Consider the following 12,925-nt stretch of genomic DNA (forward strand, 5'->3'; position numbering starts at 1 on the left):
AAAGCGATACAGCGCCAAGAATTGTCTCGAGCTTTGCTTATTTCTCGACAAATTCCATAAATATTATTATTCTGTAATTTTTAGTCCACGAGAAATCCTTGAAAATAATGAGGAGATAATTTTACTAACAAAAGAAGATTTCCAAGATTTTTATTTCATAAAGTCATTAATTTCATTTGTGTTCTGGTTGCGACACGATTCTTTAAAGTTTTCGGTTCGACAGTTTTCGTTCTAAGTATTTCTAAGAATAGGTAGTAATAAATGTTCCTTCGATAATGAATCGAAGAAAAATTAATAAGGTCCGTATCTTCATAGAACGGTAATTATTGTGCCGGTTTAAATTGCAAATTGTAATGAGGTTCTCTCTTCATCGGGCTGTGATCGATTTCAAATTATCTCGTCCCGTCGATGCTTCACTGAACAATTACTAAGTAAGAGAAAGAAACGCTCGAATGATACTGAAATTTTACTGAATACGTTATCGAGCTTCGTTTCTACATTTTTATAATGCAGATTAGTTACAGAAAGATGCACAATTTAACTCTCGAACCGCTGAGCAGGATCAATTGTGATCAATAGAAAACGACTCCAACGATATTTCAAATAAAATTAGATGTATCAATATTTGGATGGAATGGTTTCATACTATTATTTAAAGGAATAACGTAAAATTAAAATTTTTTATACGTTTTTCTAAACGTTTTTTTCAAATGCGAAAAATCATTGTCATTTTCCCGCAGATGTCTACGGGGAGAGACGGGAACCTGATTTGATCACAAGTGTACTTGATAGATATATCAACAAAGTAAAATATTATTTAGCTCTGTTTTCTGAGCTAATAGGTGAGCCAAGAGCTACGAGTGTAAAATACATTTGGATAATGTACAAAAGTTAACAAAGGTTAACACAGATTTACAAGTATAATTCCAGAAAATGTACAAAGAATCCCAACCTTACCCTACATAACCGTTAAATAGATCTCAAGAAGATTGAAAAGAAAATATGGAAATTGAATCGCGATTCGATTCACGAATATCGTATCGGACTGATCTACCAGTTTCCTATGCAGAAGGTTGCACCCTCCATCTGGTGATATTTATTACCACACCAATCTAAAAGATATAACTGATCAACGCTACCATCAAATCGAACGAGATTGGAAGGAGCCGATTCTTATTTTAACGTTCAGTCCAGGTGTAAAATTTTACCACCGTGTCGCGTAAGATTTCAATGTTCCACTTTTATCTTTATATTGGTAATACCAAAAGAATTGGATCAAATAGCACTTCAGAAATCACTTTCAATACAATCTGTCCCATACGACTACTGAAAATAAATCTTTTGAAGCACGTAAAAGATGTTCTTGATCGTTAAATAAGTAAGAATGAAAGTACATGGAACTGTATATTTTGGTGATTGAATGTTTTAGTGCAATTTCTTGGATTAACTTTGAAGGTTTAATAGGAATTTCAAGGTTTCCATGACGCTGAAGGTATTATAATAATCCCTTCGTCAAACCCTTGATTATCCTAAAATACACAGGAATTTGCATTTCAATCATTGATCGATCATAAGACAGCTTTTGCAAAGAATAAAGACCATAGTTTACTTTCCATAAACTCTTCTTTGTACTCAAAAATCCTTTCCCATCTCTATGAAGTATCGTTTGAAAAATTTTAAATTAAATTATTTATGATCTCCAAAATTTCATAAGCAATTAAAATTAACCCTTTAATGCGGTTAATTTAAATACATTCTTTAAGTAAATCATTTTTAATATTGAGGTTTTGATATTGCCATTTTTCCTACGGAAGCTTACTGTGCTCGATACTGAACTTGCGTGTATACATTAAACCAGTAGAGGTTAAATGGACCCCTGAGGAATTGTTTCATGTTCACGATCATGCTTTGAACGTATAATTGTTTACATGTTTGTCATGACGGCTCGGGTTGAATTTTAGTCATTGACAAACAAAGCGGTCGTCGCATTTCAGAGACTGTTTGTATTCGTTCCAACAAATGTGGACTAAAATAATACTGTATACTTATTATTTCCGCTGATTGCATCTCCCAAGTGTATCTTTTGCATGATATTTATAGTGAGATATTGGAAAGCGGCCTACCATTTAATCTGTCTCTACCACACTTCATTCATCATTTATCGAGTTACTAAGTAATTACAATATATATAAAATACAAAATTCATACTGCATTGTGGTATTACGATTAACTTTTAAATCAAAGAGAAAATCTGTTCAGGGATTTTTCCATTTACTTTTTGCGACTGTAAGCTAAAGCTTTTTATTTCAATCGAGAAGCAATGATTTGACCGATTTTAATCTGAATTTAGAATTTTCAAACGTTACTGAGCAATTTATATTCTGTGAATGTTTCTCTGCAGCTTAAAGTCTTTCATGTTTGAGATGTTCAATATTACAGCCTGATTTCTCGGATTTTCCCCTGAGTTTTTTATTTACTATCGTTTTACTGGTCCAGATTTCATGCATTAAATTTTTACATTTCGGTATGTTTAAGATTTTGCTGTATTCCAACTGGAATTCTGGAAATAACCCACGGTTCCTAGTGCAGACCATTTTATTATTATTTTCAATTTCTTACTATCATGTATAGAACCAATGAAAATTGATCAGTATATTAATATAACAAATGTTAATAGATCTTTTATTTTCAGTTGAAAGCTTAATGTCAATCGCAATTGTATTAGTATCTTATAAAAACCACATTAAAGTGGTTTTCAATTCTTTTGTTACATTATCAATTTAAATTTAAAATCCATATACAATACTATCTACAATTCTCCATAATAAATAAAAAGGAAAAGCTACATTTCTACAACCTACTTTTTTTATTTAAAAAAAATAAATAGAAACTCTATCAAAATTTGACCATCTGTTTTCCTGTCGTTCAGTAAATTTTGTTTAATTCAGCATTGTTTCTGTTTTATTAAACTAATATAGCGTTGGACATATTCATAAATAAATGAATGACGAACGCGCTTCTAATGAGTATAATGATACGTCTCAAGCAGCCCTGATGAATTTTTGTTAGATCGTACGACAGTCAAAGGGTTAAAGCGTACACATCGCCCAGCGTAATTATTATTCCTGATACGAGTCGTTCTGAAAGCGTTTCCCTTTCGATTCCCGGCCGGAACGGCATAGAGGCTTTCACGGATTGGCTTTTGCCAACTTGTTCAGCGGCACGCTTGCGCGGCTTTCAAGGCGAGCTTTTGAGCTTTCGAGTCGCACCGCGAGCCGAGACACGTGGAGTCGTCTATTCCTTCGCCGAGCAACTTTCGCGTTTTCCGTATCCGCGCCAAACGCCGCCGAATCGAATGAAACATCGCCCGAGTGATTCGTTTCAAATTCAACGATCATGTGATCGTGTACATAATTAAAACGTGCTTAAGGTATCTCAATTAATTAGCGATCGTTGGATAATTACTGTGAGTGTCTAATTGGTGAAAGGGATACACTAGGAATTGTGCAACAAAATTGTGCTCTCTTTCCATTTGCTTATCTCTTTTCACGCATCGTCGAATGCTTTGCTTGATTTAATCCTCTGCATTCTTGTGCATTCGTCTAACGGTGATTCAACAGCTACTTTGGTTATCAAAACTAAAACGACCGTCGTGTAAATATTACCGAGGGAGAATGTAATAGAAATAGCTCTTAGAAAATAAATTTTGTGGGAACCGGATTTTCTTAGGGTTTATTCGATTGCAATCGTCAGAGGATAAATGTAGGTCGGAAATATTGGCTCCTTCCCTTTAGCAGATGCGTGTGTACTGAAGTTCAAGCATATGTGTCGAAGCAATTTGGAACTTATTATAATGTGTCGTAAACTTGTTTCAGATTTCTTATTTTCAATTAAAAAATTTATTAAAGTGCTTTTTATTGAAATATACGTTAACTTTTATGGTCATTCCCTGTTTATTTATTTTATTTTCAATTTAAACGTCAGTATATATCAAACGAACTTATTTTACTTGTACACTAGAGTATTTGAATTCTTTATAAAAAATTAAATTTCAAATGAAAATATTTTACTTTTCATATATTTTCCTATTACGGACCATTTTTCATTTTGAAAAGCGAATACAAATCGGTTAATCCTTTATTTGATAACTAGAAAAAAAAAATGTTACCTCAAAATTCATTTTCGTCCACGTTCAAATGTCACAGTTTACCAACGAGAATTTATACTTTATAGCCGTGAATTTCGAGGGTGGTCGGTAAATCAGTCGCGAAAACAACGAGCTCGTTTCACGCGCGAATTTCCATGGAAATCGTGATCTGTCGATTGAAAATTTAGTATTTCGAGATTGCGTTCACTCGTGCCCATATAACCGCCGGCGTACCGTAATTCGAGGTACATGCTATTCGAGGTATATGCCGTATTTCGTTTCTGCCAAATCGTGATTGCTTTCTTACTTGTCGCTGGAAATTTCATTTAGCCCGCCACTAGATCTTTCGGTAAGGCACGAACGAAATTAAATGGCCAGCAGTCGCGTTAATTTGATGATCGTAAACGAGCGAGGCAAATGAAACCTTCCGATAAGTAATTTTCGTCTTGATTCCAATCACATTCTTTCGGGGAAATTCAAATACAGCTTTCGATACCGTGCTTTGAAGTCACGTAGCTCGAAGAATTTCATTGGAGTTCCCTTCTTTCTTACTAATTAAATTAACGTGGAAACTCGTGGACTCTGACTTAACTTAAAATGATAAAAATTGTAAGAATTGTTATATCAATGTTTTTTGGCCGATCTTCAATTAATAATACGTCTCCAATTATTAAAAATGATTCCAAAAAATGTCGTGTCATAAAAACGCAGCTTATTACATTTCGTTGATTTCCAATGAATAATTTTCACATGTTTGAAAATGACAATCAATATTATATTGGAGCCGATAGTTTGCTCTACGTACGAGTACGTTTACTGGAAAAACACTTTTCTTCCTTTCTCATTGGGTGAAACGATATTTCTGGTCCGTTTTCCTGGAACACGAATCACCGATAGAGAAATGTTTGAATCGCTCCCGGGCTTATTAGATCCCGTTTGTCAAGAGAGATCTCGGTTCCAAATGCAATGAGAGATCCACTGATATTGGTTTAATTTAATTAACTTTGTCCGGCTATGGTACACGAGCGTGTCTCTTCTATTTTTCATTCTTAGCGTAACAACTCGATTTAGAAACGACTATTTGAAATTAAATTTATTTCCGCCCATGGCTATCTAATTACGAGGGAAAGTGTTTTTTTTTTTATTCGTGAGTGTTCATTAGAAATGTATGAGTACTTTTGATAACCCGATCTGACCTACACAATTTTTGCTCAACCCGAACAATTCCTATCCGATCTGATGGAAAAATTAGTCAGCAATCAATTAGTAATTGACTACAATAAGATAGTAGAAGTGAAATTAGCATAAAGAGCTAAGTAAAAGATTCTCAAAATGTACTTTAATCCTCGAATGTCGGACTATGGAAAAAATCCCAATTTTAATTTAATATTGTTTCTCATATTATTTTCAGTTTCTAAATCTTACGCTCTTTCTTGGAAAATTATTCTCTCAATATATAAAACCCTTCAATTTAAAAAGCATACATTTAGCTCAACGTTAATACCCTTGTATATGATTTGCAAATTTGGGTCGCGATTGATTCAGGTTCCGCTACTTAAGGGTTAAGACAAAAAATACTGACCCTAATTATTTTGTCAAGCATTTAAAACTATCATGTAATAAGAATTTTTTGGCGTACCACAATTTCCTGCGTAATAATCATTCGGACGTATTTAAAATGACGCGTCTCGGTATTATAATTCATTCTTCTTTCCAAACAGAGGAAGAGTGCCACTTATCTTTTCGAGACGGAAAAATAGAAGAACTTTGCTCCGTTATTTCCGCGAGGAGGCGCCGATTAACAATGTCGCAGCTGCGTGGAATGCAATTAAAATCGTCGTAATAGCTTCGCTAAAGTGGATTTACATAATTCACGCTGAAATTTACCACAGTCCATTTAACAATCCCATCGTATAAAGCATTCCCATCGAACCCCCATGGTCACGATGTATCGATGGTACATTGAATATTCCTGTTCATTAGCGTGTACGGCCTCGACGTCCGACCGATTCCCGAGCGAGAGTTCCTGCACTCCTCTGAAGCATGTTGAGCAGCTAGATCGTGAAATTCTGTCCTTAATTTTGGATTGTTCGGAAATCCTCCACGTCATCAGAGAACGAGGAATTTCTAATCAAGTCGCAATTAGTCCTCCTTATCATTAAACGTTGATTGGAATTGCTAAAAAATTCAAAAAAAAAACAAAAAAAAAATTCAAGAAGGAAACCCAGAAATCCAGAGCTGATTTGCAAAAGCAATCTTGTTCGAAATCAATTCGCTCGATTGCAGCGGCCTTTCAAAGACACCCTGATTCCAATCAAAACGAAGGAAAACGTCGAAAAGATTCGGTAGACGACCTAGAATCGTTTATTTCTGGTGCAATTTCGCGAGGGCTGAGAATCGTCGAGGAAAGGTGAGAAAGCACAGCCCTCGTTCGATGCACCGCTGCCCTTCGACGATGGGGATACGTCACGATCGAGGAAGTGCACTCGACGCGGCCACTCGGTTCCGGAGTCACGTATACCACGCCAACTATTAATTCACCGAGGCCTCTTGAGCTGGAGGGCGAGAGGAGGGCGAGACGAGGGCTAGGGGCAAAGAACGGGGACAGGAAGTGACGAAATCACGGGGACAAAAACGTGAGCAGGAGATATAATGAATAACGGAATGAAAGTAAAAGAAAAGTGAGAAATAATATAGGGGTTGCTATAATTGCTTTAATCACAGGAAAACTTAAGTGCTGGATTTAACACCTTATTGTACTTATAAAGGATCTCCCATCTAACTTAAACCTCTACAAACTCGATTTTATCGAAAACTAAGCCTCGAATATAAAAAGTTTATTCTATATTTTAAGCTTATTATTTTATAAAGAATCACCCGCTATTCGGTTATATCGCGCCTTACATAAAATTATATTAAAATTGAAGAAAACTTGAGAAAAACAATCTGCTTGATTCTTTGATAGAATTCACAAAAGAGAATACGAATTATCTGGGAAAGAAGATCTTAGATCAGAGGAAAATTGGGAAAAAGAAGGAATCGGGCCGTGGAAACGATGACGAAAGGTGCAAAACGACCAACAGGCAAGAACTGAAACTAGGGTAAACGGTGGAGGGTCGAAAAAACGAAACGATCGAGGATAAAGGGAAAAGTAGAAAGAGAAGTGGCCGTGATATAGCAACTCTTAGTGCTGGTGAAAAACAAAGAGGAAAAAACAGGTTCACTCGGATTGTTGGCAATTTATGGGTGGTTTGTATAGCTGGGGGAATTAGGGTGACCACTCGATCGCATCGGCGTGCAATTTGCAAGAACCGCGTGACCCCACGTTTGCTTCCCGATACTCGATTGGACACTTGCGCACTCGGAACCGCAATAATTTCCATTATATGTGATATCGCAGACACTGCACGTGCTATCCATGGTTGCACACAGCCAGAATTAAGGATGGGATAAAACTCAATACAATTACGTATCGATATATGTTTCTGATCATTTAAGAATAACTAATTTTGTATTTAGAAATGCACAATAATTATAATTAAATTGTCATTTCATTTTCAAAGGGGATATCAAAAGGGATCATTTTTGATCACTTAAGTCATTAAAAAAAAAGTAAGTAATCTTTCAAAATCTAAGAATAATAGTCATTTTTATACTCAGTTGAAATTTTGTTAAAATCTTACATATATGGAAAGTGCAAATACTAAGTTTCACACTTTTACTGCAATCTAGGGTGTTTCAGCTAAAGGAGACCACCTTCATTTTTCGTGACATAAAAAATGTTCAGAGCACAATTTGAATGGCTCGCAAGCCACTCATTTAGAGAAACAGATTTCTTTGCCAAGTGATTGTTTCTATATTTCCTCAAAGGCATTAGTATTTTTTATTTGGGAAACGTGTATTTTTTCTATTACATCTTCTAGCGAATAAAAAAATACATTAGAACGTGCCTAAAGCATCACATAAAAAAAGTTTGTTTTGCAGGGTATTTCTTCATTGAAACTTTTGAAATTATGCTATGAACATTTTTTGTATCATGAGAAACGAAGGAAATATTTTAGTTTCTACTGGAGCACCCAGTATATGGGGGAGCACACGACACAGCTGTTGAGAATGCCGCGACACGATTTCCCTCGGTCACGTTGTTTGATGGACTTTCATCGAGATTTGCGGTCTACCAAGTGAGACTGAACTTTGCCCTTTGCCACTTTTGCCAAACCATAGCGCCACCTCCAACGATACAAGCTTCTCGCTCCTCTCCCTTCTCGAGGGTGGCCGTGATAAAGTGCTACGACATTGGTGCTTTGCGAGGATTTTTACTGCGGCTGCACCGTGGCCCGGTTCTTGGAGAAATGTTACGGAAACGCGAGACGATCGTTGGGAATTTTGTGCTTCGAAAGTTTTACTGGAGCAACGGGAACGTTTCGTTCGTCCCGCGCGTGCGAAAGTGATAAACGAGAGCGGTCACGAGGATCCCGCGAATTTGCATATCAGTCACGTTACCGCGTCGTTCGACTTCCCTTCGATAACTTCGTTTCCCTCTGTCCAGCCATAGACACACCACTGATTCCTCTTTTTCTCGTTGACAGATATCGAAACCTTGATAACAGTACTCGAATATTTTTGGTGGGAACTGAATTTGTTATAGGAAAATAAAGTAAAAAATAGATATTTTCGAATAAATACTAATTAGATCAAAACTGCTTAAATTTTAAGATAGCAAAAATGATTGATTCGAATAGTATCTATTTTGATTAAAAATTGGTATTCCTTAAATTTTCAGTAAGTAGTTTCATAGGGACAGTATTAAAAATTAATTTTAATTTCTTGTTTTGCACGATACTTTTCTGTCAGAAAATATTACATCACTTACGAACGAAGAGGTTATATTGACACATTTTTCATAAATTTTATATTTGCTGGCAAGAAGGTTCAATGGGGAAGCTTGTATTAAAGTTCATAGTAAACTAGCAATTTTCTTGGCCACCTTTGAACTGGTTTCGTTGTTGTAAATAAATTTCAGGTTTATAAACACTTGAAGTCTCTTATGAAGGAATCTGCGAGAGAGACTTTGTACTACGGTGTAAATACAATTTATCAGCTCATAAGAAAATAATTGAATTTCTTTCTAGCATCATTTATGAGATTAATTATGCACACGATAATCAAGACGATATGATTGTCGTTCAAATTTTCGTCCGCGAGTGATAAAGATTTAGAAACAGTGATTAGGACTGATTCATGATTAAAAAGTGATCGAAAGTGTACGGAACACCATGAGTAAGCAGGAGCCAAGAGGGCCCCCACCTCCACCACTTCCACCACCATACCCGCATCAAAAGCTCTTCAAGAAGTGCAAGAGTGCAACTTTCCAGTTGGATGGTGCGACGTATACTATAGGTAATTAACATCAATTTTTTTTTTTTTTGAAAAATTAAGTTTTTAACATTCTAAAGTTATTAATTGTTAAATTTCATATCAGCAGAAGCCTAATTTCCTCTTTCAATTTCAACACAGAACAATAAGTACTCTGTTATCTCTAGTGGAATCGCCTTTCATTTTAATTTCATTATTGCAACATAAGTATTATAAGATTTGAATTAACAAGAATTTAAATCAGTTTCAACTAATTGCATTTCAATTATCCTCTACTTCGGTAGAAAAATATATAGCAAACATAATTCTCTGTTGAAGTTTGTGAAAGCATCGTCACAAGTTGGCAAGTATATTTACCGAAATAAAATGATGATAATAGCCCAACAAATATATACCGTCGGAACGCTAATGGATTGTTATTGGTCGATTGCGTGGGGTGTCCTGGTAAGATGGAAACCAACACGATCGGATTGCCGATGTCGTAAAGGGATTCTTAAGGACCACTTGTTTCATGGATACCGTTACACGCAAATATCGCTTTCCTATACCGGTGTATCGTTTCCTTTCTACGATTGAAACTTCTGCCGTTTCTCACCAGAATAATGTCTTCTTTTTATGGACGAACGATTTCGTTTAAAGAGACTCGGCAGACAAGTCACTTGGAAACCAAGTAAAGCAAAAATATTTTTTTCTAATTTATTATAAAGTTCTAAAATCCTAAATTTGTAAAATTCTATTTCAGGGTTTGCATCAGTATTAACCTACTCGTGTTCACTAATTAAAAAAAGTACATAAATAGGACTTTTCATTAGCCCTATATCGAAACCTTCTTTCTAAAGCTGACATTTATCTACGAACGAAAACGTCTTCGCGTACCCCTTGACCTTTTTTGTTGCCAAATCTGTAATTTTGCGACTTTCGACATAAACCGGCTAGCATTTTATTCACGAAGAACAACACGTTCTAAAAATAAAAAAAAAATGGACCTTTTGACTGCACAGTTCCCTTAAAATGTTCTCTAAAGAATTTTAAAAGCCTTACGTTGCGAAGCTCTTTGTTCTTCTACTTCCTAATCTTTGATTAAAACTTGAAAAATCAAAAGTCTGCTTTCTTGACAGTGATTAACTATGTCGCACAGCGAATAGAACGCTACATTTACCGTGAAAGGTGCACGAAAATGTTGCAAGTCACCTTTGCCAATTTAACGAACTTCACGACCCTGTATTGTACATTTTCATCCAACGAACTGGCTGAGAAATGTATGCAAATTTCAAGAGAACATTAAGTAGATTGTTACTGGCATTTGCACTGAGCTACTTCTGAGTTTTGGATTTGTTTCGTCCAGAGAAAAGAAATTGAAATATTTTATTCAATTTAAATTAATTTTAAAAGCATAAATTTTGAATGTGTGTGGGTACCCGAAAATTTTAGACGGGATGAGGTCGAGTACTGATTGGGTTCGGTTCTGATAGGATCCCGAACGTTTATCTAGTATATAAATTTGTTCGAGTACCCGTAATTTCGGGACTCCAATATTAACTTGAGGTCTGAACTTGATTTGAAGTCAAAAAAAATATCCGACCTGACCCCGAACCAAATTTTTGGAAACCCGCACACCCCTATTAAATATCATTTTACAATTGCATATTTAGGTCTTCTTAATAAAAAAATACCTAAAATTCTTAATTCAATGATTTAAAAAAAATACTTAATAGTAAACGCGTTAAATTCTGTTTAGACTTGTGCAACAATGCTTTTCTCAGTTACTATTATACACATCAGCGGAGGAGGATATGGACAACAGGTTTACCTAGTTTTAATGAAAGCCGCGTTTCAGGCATCGAATATCTATAAGACCTCTTTCAAACATCTCGTTCCGATTCAATGCACGGGCATCAGTACGCCACTGCATAGTACATCAGATTTACTGCGTTCATTGATCCATGAACAAAGCTCGAGAAGTTTTCCAACTTGTCTTTGTTGAATAATCGAATTTTCAGTCAGTTAAGCAGGGAGAAATAACTCCGAACAAAGTAGAGTTTGTTGGGTTTACAAGAAAGTTTTGTCTATTTAATAACGCATACAAAATAAACTTACACAGCGTCAGAGACCTTGAAGCTCTTTTAATTTTCATTTAAGTCATATGAAATAACAAATTTTGATTTTAAATTACGACCTACTCTTATTCAATAAATACCATTAGACCAATTTCCTATATTGCCATTTGTATGAACCCCGCTTCTACCTACGTAACGATATAAAAAGTGTCGACTGTATTACACGAAACGTTTAATCTATTTATTCTAGTATTAAATTTTCATCTAGTTCGTTTAATTTTTCACAATTACTTCGTGCAATTTTTAGGACCGACTAATTATACATTTTCTTTGCGAAAGGATTAACGCGATTTCTCTAATGTCTAACGCAGTCGTTAAATCGATGCCAAAGTAAACGAGTCTCCACCCTTTGTTCGTTTCAAGAAGGATACAAGAAAAGTGGAACAGTTGCAATTACGCGAGGCAATAAGCGTGAGACAAAAGATGGAACAGAAACGGTCCTTTGCAGAAAGAGCACTCACTTGGACAAGTTTTTGAAGGAAAATGTTGCTACGATAACGGGAACCTCTACGAAAACGAGCAACCCATGAGGTTTCGGTGGCTAGAAAAATAATTATGGACGAGTGAAAAACAAAGTTGTTACCTTCTCTTTGAAACACGTTAAAAACGTGCTTATATATTCTGCTGCTAATGAGTTCGCGTTCACTCGAAAACAAACTACACAGCCAAATTACGTCTATTATAAAATACGTTTTTTTAATGGTAAATATAAAACAAAATATAGTTTTCTTTTCGTACAAGAATATAAATTATAATACAATACTTCATTTAATTTAGTTATATTCATTAAACAACATTAGTTGCTGTTAACTTATAATATTGAAGCAATCTTAACCCTTGGATGGCGGACCATGGAGAAAGCCATAGGTTTAATGTAATTTTGTATTTCACATTATTTTAATTTTGTAAATTTTACACTGCTTCTTTAAAAATTATTATTCCAATATATAAAACTCTTTTACTGAAAAATGATAAATTTATCTTTAAATTGATATCCTTATATTAAAGGTTTAAATATTATTGCAAATCGTGACCGAATATCATCTTATCACTTCACTGAAAATTTTTCTTAATTAATTGCTAAAAAATTAAATAGACGCTCATAGCTCACGTAGTCGATTAAATTCCAACCCCAGCGGTTAAGAGGCTCAGTGATACGTAACAAAATCTAATTAACTGGAGTATTATATTATATTCAACATATATATGTCAACAACCGTTATATGTAGTAGATGCGATATTAAAATTCTAAAAAAATTAATTTAATAAAATAAAATTTAATTTC

At 35.0% G+C, this 12,925-nt stretch overlaps 1 protein-coding gene across 7 annotated transcripts in view; it reads left to right on the plus strand.

Moving 5' to 3' along the window:
• Positions 1–12,925, plus strand: part of LOC114879736 (calcium/calmodulin-dependent 3',5'-cyclic nucleotide phosphodiesterase 1-like) — a 152,133-nt gene that overhangs the window by 31,434 nt on the left and 107,774 nt on the right. Inside the window, exons 1-3 of one of the 7 annotated variants that reach the window (XM_029194987.2) lie at positions 3,276–3,430; positions 6,131–6,783; positions 9,280–9,547. The exons of 2 other annotated variants lie outside the window; for them this stretch is intronic. In XM_029194987.2, coding sequence (XP_029050820.1) covers positions 9,424–9,547 — 124 coding nt within the window. In that variant the 5' untranslated portion in view covers positions 3,276–3,430; positions 6,131–6,783; positions 9,280–9,423. Of the gene's footprint in view, positions 1–3,275; positions 3,467–6,130; positions 6,784–7,743; positions 7,760–9,170; positions 9,548–12,925 lie in introns of those variants that run through there. 4 more of the 7 variants (XM_029195016.2, XM_029195001.2, XM_029194995.2 and 1 more) reach the window with 4 other exon arrangements.

The sequence above is a fragment of the Osmia bicornis genome, chromosome 4 (assembly GCF_907164935.1).
Source record: "Osmia bicornis bicornis chromosome 4, iOsmBic2.1, whole genome shotgun sequence".
NCBI lineage: Eukaryota > Metazoa > Arthropoda > Insecta > Hymenoptera > Megachilidae > Osmia > Osmia bicornis.